The sequence below is a fragment of the Perissodus microlepis genome, chromosome 14 (assembly GCF_051167445.1).
Source record: "Perissodus microlepis isolate ML-2025 ecotype Zambia chromosome 14, ASM5116744v1, whole genome shotgun sequence".
Classification (NCBI taxonomy): domain Eukaryota; kingdom Metazoa; phylum Chordata; class Actinopteri; order Cichliformes; family Cichlidae; genus Perissodus; species Perissodus microlepis.
The window spans coordinates 9,167,741-9,185,606 of NC_140474.1; the positions used below are offsets into that span (position 1 = coordinate 9,167,741).

Genomic DNA, 17,866 nt, shown 5'->3' on the forward strand with positions numbered 1-17,866 from the left:
ACACAATGTCACAAAACAAATGACTTGGCTAATTGTTTTTAAATCTGATGTGTGACTGCAAAAATCCTGTGAATAGCATGCTGCAGGTAATTTACCGGCCAGTACATAGTATTTTTGCGCTGTCACCGAGCACATTTATAAGACAATGAAATCATATAAACGCAATCGCTGTGATTGTGACATACATCTGCTTGCAGGGAGGTCCATGTGAATTGTTATGTAAATGAAGGGATGCCCAGGGATGGCAGGGGAGGCACTTGATTTGATCCTGTGTGTCACATGATTGATGATGGCCGGGGGAGAGGTTAGTGAGGGGTGTTTCGTGGCACCTGGAGCCGACCTCGAATACTGTCAGAACGATGAAAGGGGGAGTCTTTCTGAATTGCTCTGATCACTAAAAAAAAAAAAACACTAAACCTTTCCCTAAATAGTGCTGAAGAAGGGAATGAACTTTTAATTAAATTATATCATGCGTAGATTGTTAAATCTCTTTAATTAATCATTAAATTCTACTTAAAGTAAATGACAAAATATGAACACAACTGAGAATCTCTAGTTGCTTTAAAAAACAAAGCTTAATATTCTGTATTTCTTTTGCTTAAAGGATATTTTTATATAGAATTGTGATAGCTAACAAGTCTTCTGTTTGGGCCTTTACTGTAGTCATCACCTTTTCCCCAGCTGCTCATGCCAAACTTATGTCAAACTAACACTGAATAAGTATGAGACTGTTGGTGTCCACATGTAACTAAAAGTTCAGCCAATTCCGTCAAACTTTCCCTATTCACTGGATGACAGCACCATCCTGATAGGAGATGTGGACACACTTTAGACCTCACCACCACCACCACCACCACCTCGGCATATTGCTTCTATAGCCGCGGCAGCAGTCCAGTCAGTGAGCCGGACTGTGATCGATGCAACACGGTCCCTTAGAGACCGGGACCTGAGCAGTGCTGTCAGTCCCAGTACCTGCTGCTGAGGGGGGCTGAATAGGACAAATGTCAGCAAAAGCCTCCGGGGGAAAAAGGAGCTCACCTACCCGACAAAAGATTCAATCACCCTGTACCAACGAACCCCCCCCACCCTGCCTGAACCCTTGGGACAAGCTAGATTCAGCCACAACAATTACTTGGTGCAAATATCTCCTTGCAACCAGCGTGATGGGCTGAGTCTGAGGAGCAAGGCCATGATTGAGCTGGAAGTTATTTTAATTATTAGACATAGAAGTTGCATGCAGGCTTTTGAGGCATGGGTGAAATCAATTTCCTCGCGAACGCCACATCTGCGAGATGATAGAGTAATGATCCGGCAAGCTGCTGCTACATATTCACAGAACCTTTTACTAGCATTACAGAAAATATAATAGGCATGAAATCACTAGAATGACATTCTTGGAAAAGATCGCTCATTGAGACAGTCAATAAGGATACAGAGGACTGCTGTTTTGCTTTATGGCATTAATTTGGGGCCTTTAATTGTAAAGGTATGAAAAGATGGTAGTAGTTCATTTGTCAAGACTAATGCCTTTCATCTGTATTTGAATATGATCATTAGTGGCTCAAAGATTTATACAAGAATAAAGTTTAAAAGTTCTCAGCTGCATCCCAATTGTTTTCCGCTCCCTGTTCTTCAGCTACATAGCTTCCTTTTATCTTCTGTCCATTAAAGGTGCATTGTAAGCACAAGTAGTGTGAATATCAGGGGAATACTGTTTTCCTGCTGCAGTAACACAAGTACTATTGCCCCTTGCTAATTGGAGGCATCCAAGCTGAAATTCTTAATTAACTGTCGGAGCTTCAGTGAAGTTAATTAAAGGACACTCACGACTAATTCAGAGCTCCTAGAATCTGAGACGACTGGAAACACGAGATCTTTTAAGGCACACACGCGGCATTGTTATCCAAAAATAAAATAAAAACATTTTTTTCCCCCTTATTTTCAGTTTTTCCCCATTCCACACCATATATGGTTCTGCTTGCTACATGGTACTGTAACAGTTCCTTTTGTGATTAATTGTCTGAAACACAAGACAATCAGTGCGAATGAGAAACTAAATGAACTGAGCAGCAGAAATCACACACTGGGGTCTACTATTATGAATGCCAAGACATCTGGAGTCCTCTACTTGAAAGCAGCACATCTCAATGTAATGAATCACACTAATGTATCACAGCTTCAGTGCAGATAAATGATCGTCCCCCGTCACTCCTCTGGATTTGATTGTAGAATCTAATTATAGAATAGAAATATTTTTCACCAGTTTATTAAAATTAAAAAAAACAACAACCAACAAACAAACAAAAATACTAGACTTGTGTACCTTTACAGACTTTCATTTCACAACCAAGAAATGGCATAATTAACTATAAACATGTCCAGAGGGCAGTTCTTCTACTCTTTTGTTATGCATGTGAGTGCGTGGCACTTGGATACAGTTACTCACTGTTATTGGGGTTGTCGCCGATAATATGGTGCCGCCCACTCCAGTACCATAGTAGCAACGTAGCATCACGGGACCCAGAGACGATGTAGCAGTCTCCACCAATGTAGGACTCCGATCGGGCCAGACATGTTACCACGTCCCAGTGGCCAAAAACTATCTGGGTCAGCTTACCTAAAGTGGACACACGCTGTACATGAATTCGGTGTTGACAAAGTCCAGAAATATAAAGACTGCTACAACTGGTACTGTGAATGCTGTCACTTCTGTAAAGAGAGTTAATTTATTAATTAGTGAATAAATACTTGTAAAAGTTACTCTAGTGGTTAACCAGCTTTTTAAAATAAAACTTATGCTTATGACCCCGTTTAAAAGATAATGTCCTTAGCATTTTTAAATGGATTATTTAAGCTACCCAGTGTTTCTAAAGAGAAAGAGAGTGTGTCAAACTCCTGTAATTATATAGCATATATAAAATATGGAAGTGGCCACCATGACACCACTGATTTGTTTGTTTTGTTTGACTCACGATTTTGAAGCCATAGCATTTCAGACATCGCTATCTTGTTTTTCATTTTTAAACTGGATTTGGGAGGCAAATGATGGATCTGAGACAAATGGCATGCTTATACAGTAGCAACCTGTCAGTCACAAGGTAGCTACTCTCCAGTACATACCATGATTTTACTCAAAATAGGATAACAAGTTACAATATGATAAACATGCAGTAATAAATTAAATTAGTGACTGGGCCATAATTTAATAGGAGAGTGTTTAATAAGGTCATAAGTGAAGAGAGAAGAGGGAGAACTTTTGCAGAGCCTTTAATAGTTATTTTCACAACCAAAGGAACAAAATCAAGTTTAATGCAATTCTGCTCTGGCTTCACTTTTCAGACCTATCTTTTACATACAGTCTGTGCTTGCATTGTAAGGTGCAATGCTAATCCTTTTTATATATACACACATACCAACACAAATTAATGTTATCTAAGCCGACTGAAACATAAGAAAAAGGAGAAAAAAATGTTAAAATAACTTTTTTTTTTTCTTATTTCAGTCCATTATTATTTATTATTTTCACCCATTTTCTACAAGGCTTGTCAGGAGAGAGGAGCAACAATACTGTATCATTACCGTCATAGCACTGTCCTCCACACATCAGTGCACACCTCTGTAGGAAATAGAGTTTACACTCTAACCTACCTGTCTCAGAGGAGTACACACGGAAGCTCTTGTCCCAGAAGCCACACACCAGGATGTAGCGGTTGTCAGCTGTCACGACAAAACAGTGTGTGGTGATTTGGATGCTTTGGTCCACTAGGTCTGTGATCTGACGCTTGTTGCTTCCAGTATTGTTGGCTGTGGGGAAAAAAAAGAAAGAAAGATGTCCCAAGCAATTTCCCAAGCAAAGCTATAAATTAAGGACTGTGCAATTTTATACAGATCTAAAACTCCATTAGATATTTTTATTTAATGCTGTTTTTTTCCATTCAAGCTCACTCACCAACCAGAGAATCCATCTCTATGGGTAAGTGATGTGCCTGTTCCAGGGAGTAGCCGGGTGCTCCTCGGAGACCTGAATCCAGACAGATATGTGAGCCTATTTCTGACCAATGGACATATCTGCACACACGCGCACACCTGTTCCACTTTTAGAGCCAAGTTAATTCATGATATCTTCCAGGAGATGGAAGCATTGGAGGTCCATCTGTCTTACTCTGCTTTTTTCCCCCCCAGAGTGTCAAATTGAATGGAGATATTTCATCCATGTGAACATATCTGGAGCCAGTTTTGAAGCAGCTACATGCCTGAAAATATGGAGGTCTTGTTATCGTAATTATTCTGAAAAGCCAAACCACATTTCCCTCCTCTCCAACAGGATGGCAAGGGTGCTGCAGCTGTGTTCATTAGTGTGGGTGCAGCCAGAGCCGCCACATAGAGCAGGCTCTTTGGTCCGGAGGTCTGTGTGTTTCTACAGTGACAGATGGGGATGTGTGAGGAGAATGTGGTGCAGTTGTGGCCTAATTTTCTAGTAACCATTGCTTTGGCCCTCTGACCCTGAGGTGAGGCCGATTCTCATGGTGGGGCTCCGTGGGTAATGTTGTTCACACATGTCTGAGAAGTAACATGTGGAAGCACTCACGGTCAGCTTACCTGGGAGGTGCTAGCCTCTCCCATAGCCAGCTGGCTGCAGCTCTATTATGAGCAGTTGGTAGTTTTTTTTGGTGTGTGTGTGTGCGATGGTGATGAAGTGATTTTACAGGGCCACTGCTGTGGTAGGTATGGCATGTGGTGTGGCACACTTTTGTGCATGTGAGCTGAGCTCCACTCACCGACGGTGTTGTGCCATCGGTTGACTGCAAATAGGCGGCTGCAGGTGACAGTGACCACAGCAGGTATTGTAAGATGGGGCAGAGTGTTGGCAGCCACGTGGGTTACGGGTGAATTGGAGGGAAACTTCAACACCATAATGACATCCTGCTGCATCTGGTCCTTGAACATTAGGGGACTCTGTGGAAGGAAACACTATTGAGTAGAAGAGAGAAAAAACAAAGTGTGGAAAAGGATGGAGTAGTACAATGTTGGGAGAGGAGGAGGAGAAGGAGGAAGAGGAGCAGGATGGGAGGCGATGGAAAAAATGAAAAAGAAGAGATATGAAAAGATGAAAGAAAAAGAATGTAAGAGGCAATTAGTATGGAGGTTGGAGGAAAAACTAGGTTTAGACACAAAGGAGAGTTTCATGCACTGTCCCCTATGGGAAGCAGGGACTAAGACACAGGTAGACATGGGAAACTGGGATGGTATTGACTGCACGTATGAGATGGTGCATACATATACATACATCAGAAAATGGCCCATAAGGAAAGCACTAAAAGCAACTGGCTTTTTAAAAATGTTTGCAATGTGCTTTTCCTACCTTTTCCTACTATGCTGACTTCTGCATGTGTAGCAGAAGTAAAAGCAATGGCAGACATAGTGATACTAGCAATACTGTAAGATCTGAAACAGTTTTAGGTCTCATCCTTGATACAGGAAACCATTTAAAGAACTGGAGAGAAATGATGAAAATATTCTCAACATTTGCCTAAGTAGAAAACGGACCTAAAAGGTCTTAAGTTTCTTGTAGGGAGAGAGAAACAGAGAGCCATGTGAGGATAATGAGGACAAGGCTGGTTGTTACATAGGTTGGACAGGGAAGAGGTGCTTCCAATATAAAGAAAGGCACTACTAGGCCAGTAGAGAGCACTATTCCATTTTAACCACACTCCTAGTAGGCAGTACCAGCTCCAGAACAGTGCAGACCACTGGAACTAAAAGATTGTTTGCTATACTGAGGGTCTGTGACCTACATGATGTAGGACTTCTGAAAAATGTATCTTCTGTTATAAAAGATCAGATTCAAAGAAACTTTTGGAAGTGAGAAGTCGAGAACTTCCTTGTCAATCTTCTGTCTACTGTACCTACAAACACATTCACGCTAACACACACCATCCGGGCTTGGACAGGTCCACACATCCTTCCTCATGCACACCACCACCACCAGAGGTGCAGGGAATTTTCCCAGCATGCTCGCTGTTCTCACCAGGTGCATGGCGGAGCTGCGTGGAGGATGTGGCTCAATAAGCAACTGAGATGGCGTCTGTCCAAAGCTCTGGATCTGCGCCTCTGTGGCCTGCGGGAGAGAGAGAGAGGAGAAGGAGAGAGAGAGAGAGCGGCTGTCACAATCAATATGCATCAAAGTGATGGGTCAATGCGTTACTTGACAATGCAAGCAAATCCTAACTCAGCCGTGCCTCTGAGGAAGGGGGGAGGTAAAGGGAAAGGGGTGCACTCCCAATCCGCCTGGGTGCTCCCCCTTCCCCCCTCACCCTGCAGAGTCATCCAAGTGTTAGTATGGAAGAGACAAGCCTTTTCCTATTAACATGCTTCAGTTAACCATTCCCATTTCCAGGAGCAGGGGCCCCAACTGCACAAACGTTAACCTGGAGTGACATCCAGCTAGGACCGCAGCAAGCCGGTGTGCTTTTAGATGTTATTGTGCTTGAAACAAAAGGGTAAAAGCATGTGTATGCACATAGACATGTATTAAACAGCGCCACAAAATTACACAAGCAGGTCATGGCAATTTGGTTAAAGGTACTTTGATGAAAGATGATTTGTGGGGTATAAAATACAAGTCTAAATGCATGTGATGCTAGAAAACTACCTAAAAACAGCCATTAGAAGAGTAGATTTAAAAAAGAAAATCCATTTAAATAGACACTAGATCTAATTTGCCTGCAGTTAGAGGGAGCAAAACACAAATAGTAAGAGCTGCTGAGCTTGACTGAAAGTGGGGCACTCCACGGTGGGAGTGATTGATGTGACTGGAGCCACTTCCACCATCAGAGGGGAGCTTGTAGACGTCCGTCAGTGCCACTGTGCACAATGGAACATACATCGCTCAGCCTTTCGCCCGCCCTTCTGACTGCCTGGGCAGCTAGCCCTCATTTTCCTCCGCCTGTACACACCACTCACTATCAAAAAGACCCATTGGGTAACACATGCCACAGTGAGAGAAGTGGCATGGGAAGTTTGGAGGTGATACTGAATTAGGACAGGCCACCTGCAAGCCACACGGTCGCCCCCAACACCCCCGATCACTTCCTATCTTCCACAGCACCAAAAAAAAGGCGCTGTCCGCACAGCTCTGTCGCTTAGTAGTGAAAGTTTCACGTGAGTTGGGGAGCACATTTGGCAATCATTAAGTGTTAGTCGGGGTTTCTTTACAATGCAGTCTGTCAAGTAATAAGCAACTGACATTATGGCTATTTAAGGTTAGGTTTGGGGTTAGGGTCACCGTGTCTGTTCAAGTAGAGAAATTTGATACAAAGATCAGAAAGGCTAAGAAGGCCATGTGGAAAACATCAACATATTTTTTATGATGATTCTATTATCGGGGAAACTGGGTGCTGCAAAGCCCCATTTTGGTAGCCTCAGAAAACCCTGAACACCAAAAGTTTCCAAGTGCAAACAGGAGAGTTTGTCTCTGTATGTGTTTTTGTGTTATGGGGGCAGGGGGGTTTGACTTGTTGAAGGTTAACCCAAGAACATGTTCTTCCACTATATGATCAAAACACATCAATAGCTCTCAGCTACTTAAATACTAATCTTCAGTGATGTATGTCAGAAACTTATCTCGATCTGAGATGGAGAGCACTTAACAGGTAGTTCATTAGTATAAGTCACTTCAGGCTTTGATTTTTGGCTGATAAGTGACACTTATCATCCAGCCATCTGGATGATCTTCCCTCCCAGCAAAAACTCACCTTGCTTGGATGAGCACCAAACATCCGTTATAACTCACCATGTGTATTTGTCTGTCTGACTTTGTTTGCATCTAATTGTGTTATGAGGAAAAGGCTTCAGAGGTGAGTGTCTCCAGCTCCCTGCATCTCTACTGTATGGTCCCCAAACTGGTGGCAGTCTCTATGGAGGATCCTCCAGTGCACTCATGCAATGCAGCAACACAACAGCTCTGTCACACAGACTGCAGACATGGCCTTGCATTGCCCCACTAAGCACCGTGTGCTGAGTCACGACACCTGAGATGCACAGTGGCAACTGCAAACATGAAGCTGCGGCACCTTTCACCTTTTGGTAGATCCCATAGATTACAGATGGCGAATTGCTTTTAAGTAGAAATTTAAACAGATTGCAAAAACCCATCAAAACCATACAAACCCATGTAAATATGTGTGAAGGTACCATTTAGAATTTGTAAAATCTGTGTAACTGAGTTATTTTCCCATGTGACAACATCACTGCCCATTCTTTACATGCCTGTGGAAATTTGTTTAAGATAAGCTTATCTGCAATCCCCAAGTACAAATAAAGAATTGCCTTGAGGGTGTTTCTTGAGTGACAGCTTGGGAGCTGAGCAGAAATGTCTCAAACATTATGTCCACCAGTATGTGTTTGTTTCGAATGCAGCTATGATCACTAATAATGCACATTAAATCCTATATGATCGCTGATTAATACAGATTAAGGTCAAGCATTTAAACATGTATTCCATCATAATTAGAATATCACAGTGAAATCACTCTAAAGTATGTCAGCTACTTCAAAGCCCCACATTTGCTAGCTATAGCACACTTTGTTGTCTCTGTTGAATCAGAGGGGGCAGGAGGGGCAGTGACATGAGGAGGAATAGAGTCCTACTGATGAATAATTTGTCTGTTTACTTCTGAGTGACACAGTGGGGTCTGAATCCAGGGGTTGCTGTCATGTTTTTCAGTAAGAGAGGGCTGTCACGAGAAGCATCACGGTGAAGGACTGCTGTTCCGGCAGTGTGCCCAGTAGAGCTGTCACCGTGCCCTCAACCAGAGGCCCAGCGGCATGTCAGAGGGTGTCATCATTTTCATCTGACACACAGGCGGAAATTATCTCTCATGACCTCTAATTTCTTGACATTTCAAATGCCTTAATTGTTGTGACTAATGCCCGATCTGCAGCTTCACCTGTCAGGCCCAGAATGAATCAATACCCCGAAGTCAATCGCCACATTTTAGAAATAAGCAAGACATTCACTGGGCACACTTCCATGCCACACCTCACCGACTCATTAAGGCAGAAATGGAGGAGAAGCAGGTAGTCACCTGCCAAATGTTCTTAACATTCTCAGACTGTGCAGAATATTGATGATTTTAAATCAAATTACATGGCTTCTACTTGGAACAAAATCATATTTGCAACTTTGCAATACAATAAAACAAAATAAATATATTTGAATGCATGAACATGACGACTTTTCCAAAAGCATGTTCATGAGATTACTGGGAGTTTTAATATACAAAAAAGTCCACCTGGAATGAAAAACCGAACTGAGGGTATGAAGGCTCGTCTTAATTAGTGCTCATCATATCAACATTACATCAGTTGCAATTAGCTGAACCAATTTCTTTCTCCTTCACAAAATATATTCACAATACATGTCACAACAGAGAATACATCAACTGGGTGCAATTAGGGAGCCTGAGTAGCAGGCTTCCTAATGCGCAACTAACTAACAGTACTGTCATCTCTCAGGGTAACAACAGCCAGGGTGGAAGACAGATTAAAAACCCCTCAATCTGATGCAAAATAAACAGGGCATCATCTAAAATTGTCCTCAAAATGATGAAAACCAACTCTTTCACAATATGGTTTGGTAATTAGATCAGCCAAATCTTCTGCAGGTGATTTGCATAGTGGTCACTTGATAAATAAAGGCGCCCCTGGAAGTGACAGTATATAAATGACTTGTTTTGCAGACAGCAGATGGTGGATATCACAGGGAGAGACGAGCTCACACTGGAAAGTACCACAATGCATGCCAGCTGCCGCATATTCTGGTCCCCTTTCCCCTTGCAATTACGCTATTCACGAGTAGTATGGCGGAGCGAGTAGTTATTCAATTAATTTGTTAAGAACAAGAGGATTCACTCCCTCATCTACTGACTAAGTGACCTCTGGTGATTGATCAAAGAGTGAGGTCACATTCACTGATCTGATTCAGGGCGAGGACAGACAGTATCGTCGACATGACAAAAAAAGGAGGACATTGTTACGATGTTAAGACAAGCTGTGAATAATGATAATGCTGAATGATATGAAAAGACTATTGTTTATCTGAGAGAGTATTAATAATTCCAGAAAATCTGTTTGTGTAACCAGGAAATTACACAAATAAAAAATAAAACCTGCAGTGAGTCATGATCTTTATCTGATTCTCTCACGGTGTACATTTGCATGACACAACATTTGACTGACAGATGCATGATGCGAATGCTCCTGGAGCTCCTGCACATGCCAGAACAAATAGAGACAGGAAGTTGTGGTTATGTTGAGCAACAGAAAAAAAAAAGAGGGGTTGGCGTGTGTGCGTCCGTGTGCTTTACCTCTCTGAGCAAAGGGTCAGTGATACTGTCCAGGTTGACGGAGCCCTCGTAAGTCAGGTAGTGAAAGACGTTGAGGGCGCGCATCGCCTCTGGGCCTCGCTGCTTGTAGCCGAAAATAAGGTCAATCCACTGATGAAGCTGACATGACACAAACTCGCTTTCCAGGGCCTGTCAGAGGAGTATGGGGCAATTAGAGGTGAGAGGCATACCAGCAGCGCATAGCACATTGGCCAAAAGACACAATACAAATTTCACTTCCACCCAACAGTGAGTAACATAAAACACAACCTTACTGACCATTACATTACCTTTAAATATAACAAAACTAATTACCAAGTGAACTATAATGGAAAGTATGACTGAAGCATTAAACCTTTTAGTTTCTATTAATATTTTTTTTTTTTTTTTTTACTGGACATAAAGATTAGAAGGAGTACGCAAACAGAAGCTGAATGCTCAATAATCTAATCAGCTGACTGAAGGGGAAACCTCCCATATCATATTTCCCTGTCCACTTAAAAAACTATCTTTGCATGGAGACAAAGAAATTGGTTCAATACTAACAGGATCCATATTACAGTAAAACTGTCTACAGGAGAAACACTGATAAATTACTTGCAAGAGCAAAAGAGGAGACTAAATTTCTTGTGGGAGCGCTACTGAGATATTTAGGATAAGATTTATGTCCGATAATTATTATAAATATACCTATGGAAAGCATGCAGTGGGTGGGGGATGGGGGCGGGGGGTGTATTGTTCCAGAATATTGTACAATACAATTCCCATGCATGCAGGCGTAAGGCTTTGCTGGAGAAATTTTACACTCCTCCCCTCGCGTCAGGAATAACAGCCATTACCAACAAAGCCTGCTCAAGCACACAGAGGCAGAGTTTGCCACAGGGCATATCACTACAATTGAAAGTGGCACATGCAAAGATGGGAAGTAGGAGGAAAAGAGATGGAGGGAGGAGGGGTGGGGAGAAAAGGAGGGAATGAAGAAAGAAAGAGTGAGAAAGAGGGGGAGGCAGTCAGAGAGATTCTCTGACAGAAATGAAATAATAGAGGAAGCACGAGTGTGGGCTAGCAAGAGAACAGAACAAAAGAAAGACAAAAAAATGGAGGCTGAGGACTATGATTTTCAGGGCGTGTGAATACACTGGTCTGAGAATCCAACAATGCAATGCAACCTCACACATGTATCCTTCAACAGTGAGAAAACATCGACTGTAATCCTTTTTTTTATCCTTGTTGTTGGAGATGCAGACATGCCAGTAACAACTCCCAGCCTTTCCCTTTTCTACCACTTCTCTGCCAGTATACAAGGCTGAAAGAGCTCAACCAGGCAGTCCGAGTACAGCATGAGGAAAGGTCACCTGCATAAGACCAGCCAGGCTCTGTCACTCCAGCTGAAAAGGTCAAGAGTGTTCGTGCAGCCTCCTTTTACCTCTAGTTCAAAAAACACGGTGGCCTCTAACCTCAGGATGCCTGAAAGTTTGTGTCTTCATAGCAATGTTAAAGAAGCCGTTCTGGTTTTCAGGTAGAATCAAATCTTTATACTTAAATGGAGGCGTATCATTGAGCATTATTTCCAATAATATAAACTTTGATTTTAAATGTATCTATTCTGCTCAAATTACAATTTATTTTTGAAGGTATACTATCATAACCAAGATACATCACTACAGTACTAGACTACTGGTTATTGAAGATCAATTTTTCTAAATAGGAATTTTAAGTCTCCAAAAAGCAGCTTTTCAGCTCTAAAAACATGATGTTATTTTTAATGTTAACATTTATTGAGAAAATATGCCCATATGTGTACCAATGTATCCACACTGCTGCAAACAGAAGCTATTGTGTTCTTGCTCATTAGGTTTAGCGGGGAGGGGAGCTGTTGAGCTTCTGCAGTAAATGATTCCAGATTAAAGGGAGAGTCGAGTTTATCTCAAGGTAAGAAATGGGTCCGATCTCATTTTCTATTTCTGCTGTACCTAAAACCTGTTGGGAGTTATGAGTCACATGTTGATAGGCTATCTGTATTAACCGTGCACACACACAGACAAATATGCAGACATGTCCACACACATGCAGATGAAAAGCACCCCGCACACTGCTAAAGTGATGAGTCCAGGCTTTACAGAAGGTAACACTATAGGACAAACTTGCCCTCAACCTCATCTTTTGGAGACACCACTGGGGTCAGATTGTACAATGTTAGTATTGAGTGATGGGCTTTATAAGATGAGTCATGAATAAGACAAAGAGGCAGGTGCATGGGAAGGTTAAAAGGAAGAGTGGGAAATTGATTGATTTGCTTTTGTGAGGAAGCAGAAACATTACAAGGAGAAACGTTACATGCACCATTTGTTTCAGAATGATGGATAAATATGTAAATAGTCTTTATAAAATTGGTCAATATTATAAATAAAACAATAATTATAACACAAAGCTGGTTCTATGAATATATGCATGCAAGAATTCTAGTTGGTGGAAGAGTCGAGGCTGAATTTTATTTTTCTAACCTTCGGGATTCCCTGACCAAACTGCTATTGATTATTCTATGCTGTCTATCAGAGACTGAGTAGTTATTAACTGTACACTGCTGTACTGAATGAATATAATATCTTCCCAGATTTATTAGATTTCCTGTTTTACAAAACATGTTTATAGATGTTCATGTATCAATTGTTTTTCAAAAAAAGAGCAACTTTTACATTAGTAAAGGCTAATGAGGATCCAAATATATATACACAAATAAATAAATAAAGGCAATAACTCCTAATTTCATTACAAGATGTAAACGGAAAGTATATTTTTTTATATTAACATGGTAAATGGTCTGTATTTGTATAGCGCCTTACAGACACTGGATACAACGTGGAGGATGCAGAGGTGTGTGTATGGATAACTGTGGTCAATATAATTATAGCATGAAATGTTGTATTTGACATGACTAAACCTTACCATCCTGTTTATCCTAACAAAGTCTTCAGGTTTCTTGGCCCAGGCTGGCAGGTCCACATCACAAATCATGGTTCTGTCTTCTCTCATTCCCAGATGGTAGCCATTGCTGTTGACAAACATCTCCGGGAGGTAGTAGAACTCGGGAGTCAGTTCCTGAGGAAGAGAGACATTTCCATTTTTACAGCTGACTGGCAGGGCAATAATGCTTAATACCACACTCTACATTGTATAATCACTGAAAAATCCAGCCATGTGCAGGAAATCACGTATTTAAGGACTGAGCCATAAAAAACAGAGGAAAAAAAAAGCTCTGTATCCCACTGCGATGAAGTGAGAATTCAAGGGGAAAGGTAACACAAACAAACTAAACAGCAGGCCACGAGAAGGCAGTGAGAGGTGCTAGTCCAGTTATTCCAGGCAGAGGTGTTAGGTGTGTTAAATGAAACGGGAACTGAGTTGGGTTTTTTTCCTTGGTCTTTGGGTTCTTGTGATGGGGTCAGGACCTTGCAGTGGAGGGGAATTCAGCCTGGTAAAGGAGGCCCCTATGTATAGCCTGGTGTGATTCTATACATGGAGAAAGAGGGCAAATATTTACCAGAGGTTCTAGACAAGACTATTCCTAAAGGATTTCTCATGTGTAGAATATCCTAGTGATGTTTCTTCATTTTTAACACAGTAAGTACACATAGCACTACTTGCTGCAATCAGTCTGTAACAACTACGAGTTGATTTTTACAAATAACTGTTATCATATCTATTTAATTAGCCTTAAAATCTACAACAATTCTCACAATTCCATTGTGTTTGTCACCACTCCACTAGTAGATGGTATTTTCACGCTAAAAAAAATGGAGCAACATTTTAAACCTTTCAAAGAAAATGGAAGAAGCACAAACACATAACCTAGACCAACTGAAGATACGTCTGAGGAGAAAGGAAAAGTTTGCAAGTAGTTGTACTTATTAACCTTTCCTTTCTTCTCAGACGTAAAACACTTTCTGTGGCTGAATTACGATGCAAACTTTAATTTTGTCAGCACTACTCAGAAGCAGTGAAAACAAGTAAATCAGACAAAATCATTGTTGCGGGAAATAAGATATTTAAAATGGATAATATTAATTTTACATTTCATGCTTGTGCTTAAAACTGGCAACCTTTGTAGCACTAGTGCTATAAGCTAACAAAGTTAAGTACAGCCCTGATAATGGACTACAGAGCACTGTAAAGTAAATTCAATACACTAAATTTCTTTCTGAAATGCTGTAAGTGCTTCCATTGTTTGTTCTCCAATGCCATGTGCCAAGACGATGCAGGGCAGCCATCTAAGCTTTACTCCCTCAGAGATCAATTATGTCACTAATAGTGTTACATCCTTAGTGGATATCATAGCTCTTCTGAAAAAGAAAGCAACAAATCAGAGAAATCAGAGACTCTATCATAACTCACAAAAGCGCACGAGAAGATCTTCACTTGGTCTGGAAAAATATTTTGTTTCTCAATGAAAAAAAGCCATTTGTAAAGCTAAGACATCTTACTACTCCTTACTTATAGAGGAAAACAGGAACAACACTAGGTTTCTTTTTCTCACTATGGCCAGACTCTACACACTAATTATAACCAGTAATGACTTCACAAATAGAATTTCAGTAGTTAGGGAAAGTATTCACAGTTGTCCCACCTATGTAGTATTAAGTATGACAACTACAACTGTAGCTATTTATTTAAACTCTGTATGATTTTTCCAAACCATCTTCAATAATTTCTTCCTCCAAACTATCAGCATATCTATTAGACCCCATTCCTACAAGGCTGTTCAAAGAAATCTTAATCAGATTTACCCCATCTCCCTATTCTATCTTTTTTTCTTCTCTCTTTCATCTCACTCACCAGTTGCAGCAGATGGCTTCCCCACCCTGAGCCTGGTACTGCCAGAGCTTTCTTCCTGTAAGAAGCAAGTTCTTCCTTTCCACCACTGCAAAGTGCTTGGTCAAAGGAGGTTTTATCTAGAGTACTGCAGAGTATTTACCTTGCAGTATAAAGCACCTGGAATTGACTGTTCTTCTGAATGGGCACTATATGAATAAAGATTAATTGAATTGAAGTGAGTCATGTATACTTTACTGCTGACTATTACCCAAAGCACATTATGTGTATTAGGATAGAGTTTTTATGCCAGTCAGCCTTTTATATATTTGTAAATGGAAGAGACCTTACTTGAGCCACTATACATAACAAAAAAAGGCATACAGATGAAATGCTGTAAAGACTGTCCTGGAAAGTCACAAAAATATCAGCTTGTAAAAAGCTTTTCTTTTTATTATTTATTGATGACATAGTTATAGCATTATTAGATTAAATAATGACCTGTGGCAAACAATCCATAAAGTACTGCATGTGCTGGACAGGTAAACGCAAAAAAAAAAAAAAAAAAAAATGCTGACTTAAAAGTAAATTGGTATTTTGCAGTTCCCACTGTGACCCCTCTGATCACTCTAAATGGCTAAGTGAGTCAAGCATTTGCACAGCCAGGCATATGCACACAAGGAATGTAGATCCTCCACTCTGTCCTCATTAAAAACATGTACAAAAGACAAGTTAATGTCTACCTTTTAGCGTGAGAAAATAAAGCAGGGTACAAGTACCTTAACTCTTTGTATTTGGCTTGTTTTATGAATGCTGTGTTTGTCAGATTCAGTGGTCCTATGGAGTTTTATATTGCCTATGGGATACATAACGTGCTGGGCTTTCAGGCAGCCATAAATCACTGGGTTTTGAGAGAACGAGTTAGCATGACATGGTACAGGCCAATAACCCTGCTGGTCTGCTGTTGGTCACATTTCACCCTCTGCACACGACAGGGAAGGGAGTAAAGTAGCCATTCCTCTCTGCTTCCTCCTGTCTCTCACATACACACAGCCACACTTTCCCTCCTCTTTTTCATTTGTAAACTTCCTGCCGTAACTCACCGCCAAGCCGTTAAAACTGCCAGCTCCGTTTTCAAGCCACCCTCCCATGGCAGCCATTAATTCTGCAACAGCATTGTAATGGGCTAACAAGTCAATCACACAAGCCTCCGTTGCTTTACACTGTGTCACCTTAATGACATGTTCGTCAAAATCTGTCACCAACGGAGTGCTGCTGGATTCCTTCAGACAACATGGTGGCAGTTCTCTCTGTGTGCATGAAGACGAACGTGTAGATTTGTGTCCAATACCTCCAAGAAAAGTCTCCTCGTCTTTGCCCATAGGTGGCTGTGCCAGCTAAACATAACTACACCAGTGCACACCGAAATAAATGAGAAGTATGGATGCACATTAACATTAATGATGGGGTGGTCGGGGAGGTGAGGGCTTGGTCGGTGAAGGGTTGTTTCCATTTGACTTGCTCTTTTAGGAGGTCATCCCCATCAGGGGTTCAGACTGCCTTGGTCTTGTTGTCATTACTGCTGGAGGAGGTTGGGGTTAATGAAGGAGAGACCCTGGTAAAAAACAAGATCCCTTTAAATTAGAAGCTCAGTGGGCCGGCTTGGTGTACTGGGCTGAAATGACCTTAACCCTGTACTCTCTGCTGGGTCCGGGAATGGCATTTTTGTGTCTGTCTGGCATGCATGGAGACCTGTTTCTGTGCCTGCCAGACAAACAGCCTATCCTTTTCAAAAGAAGAACTATGCTGAGCAATGTTGTTAACACAGGTATGCGAACCAAAATTACACATTTAAAAAGACAATTTCAATAGTTTGGAAGGTAAATGATTTTTTAAAAGATTACAGCAAATAATAATGCTATATTTCCTTATAGTTTATCATGTTGCACTATGACTAATTCATACAAGCTCTTGCACAATATTTTCCTTCTACTAATTCATTATGAAATACTGGTAGCAATCCTGTAGTTTCACACACAGTCCAGCAGCTCTCCTAATAGATCACTGGCAATGCTATGTGTGTAAAAAGAAATGCATGCAGACATACAAGTAGTTGAAAGTAGACTGTATTTGTTAACAGGGTGGCGTTTGACTATTCAGTTGTTCACTGGTTTGCAGCTTTCTACCTCTGCCTCACATGGATTGCTAGCTGCTCTCCCCCAGATTCTGGCAAGTAAAAGCTCTGTCTGTACATAAAAGACTACATTTTAAATAGCTTTTGTCATTAATGCTTTATTAATTGCCTGCGGCAACACTACCCGATGCAGGGTGTGCTGGAAATATATGACACTTTGAGGTCAGTGTGTATCCCTGCTGCGTGTTATGCAGTGGGCAAAACGGAGACAAATCAGCAGGGTTCAGCGTTTTCGATGACTGCTCTGTGGATTTGCGGAGAGATGGTTTTGTTCTTCTCCCAGATGCAGACTTTGTTCAAAAGCAGGATTGTTCTACCTCTGAGATAGTTTGCTCTCTGCATGAGATAAATCAAATGTGCATAGGGTATTCCCGTGCACTACGGCTCTTTGAGATTCACTGTTTGGAAGAGGCATTTATAATTGATGGTATATATTTTTGCAGTGGTTTTGAGGCACAGAAAGGAGGAGAGCATATGA

The 17,866-nt window shown here is 41.2% G+C and overlaps 1 protein-coding gene across 5 annotated transcripts in view; it reads right to left on the reverse strand.

Annotated features, from left to right (window-relative positions):
• nbeab (neurobeachin b) overlaps window positions 1-17,866 on the reverse strand; it is a 199,838-nt gene that overhangs the window by 4,926 nt on the left and 177,046 nt on the right. For 3 of the 5 annotated variants that reach the window (XM_084950036.1, XM_084950037.1, XM_084950034.1), the window contains 7 exons: window positions 13,332-13,484; window positions 10,368-10,535; window positions 6,029-6,118; window positions 4,779-4,971; window positions 3,950-4,021; window positions 3,649-3,804; window positions 2,447-2,617 (listed from right to left, as the gene is read on the reverse strand). In XM_084950036.1, the coding sequence (XP_084806162.1) occupies window positions 2,447-2,617; window positions 3,649-3,804; window positions 3,950-4,021; window positions 4,779-4,971; window positions 6,029-6,118; window positions 10,368-10,535; window positions 13,332-13,484 (1,003 nt within the window). The remainder of the gene's footprint in view (window positions 1-2,446; window positions 2,618-3,648; window positions 3,805-3,949; window positions 4,022-4,778; window positions 4,972-6,028; window positions 6,119-10,367; window positions 10,536-13,331; window positions 13,485-17,866) is intronic. The other 2 variants (XM_084950038.1, XM_084950035.1) reach the window with 1 other exon arrangement.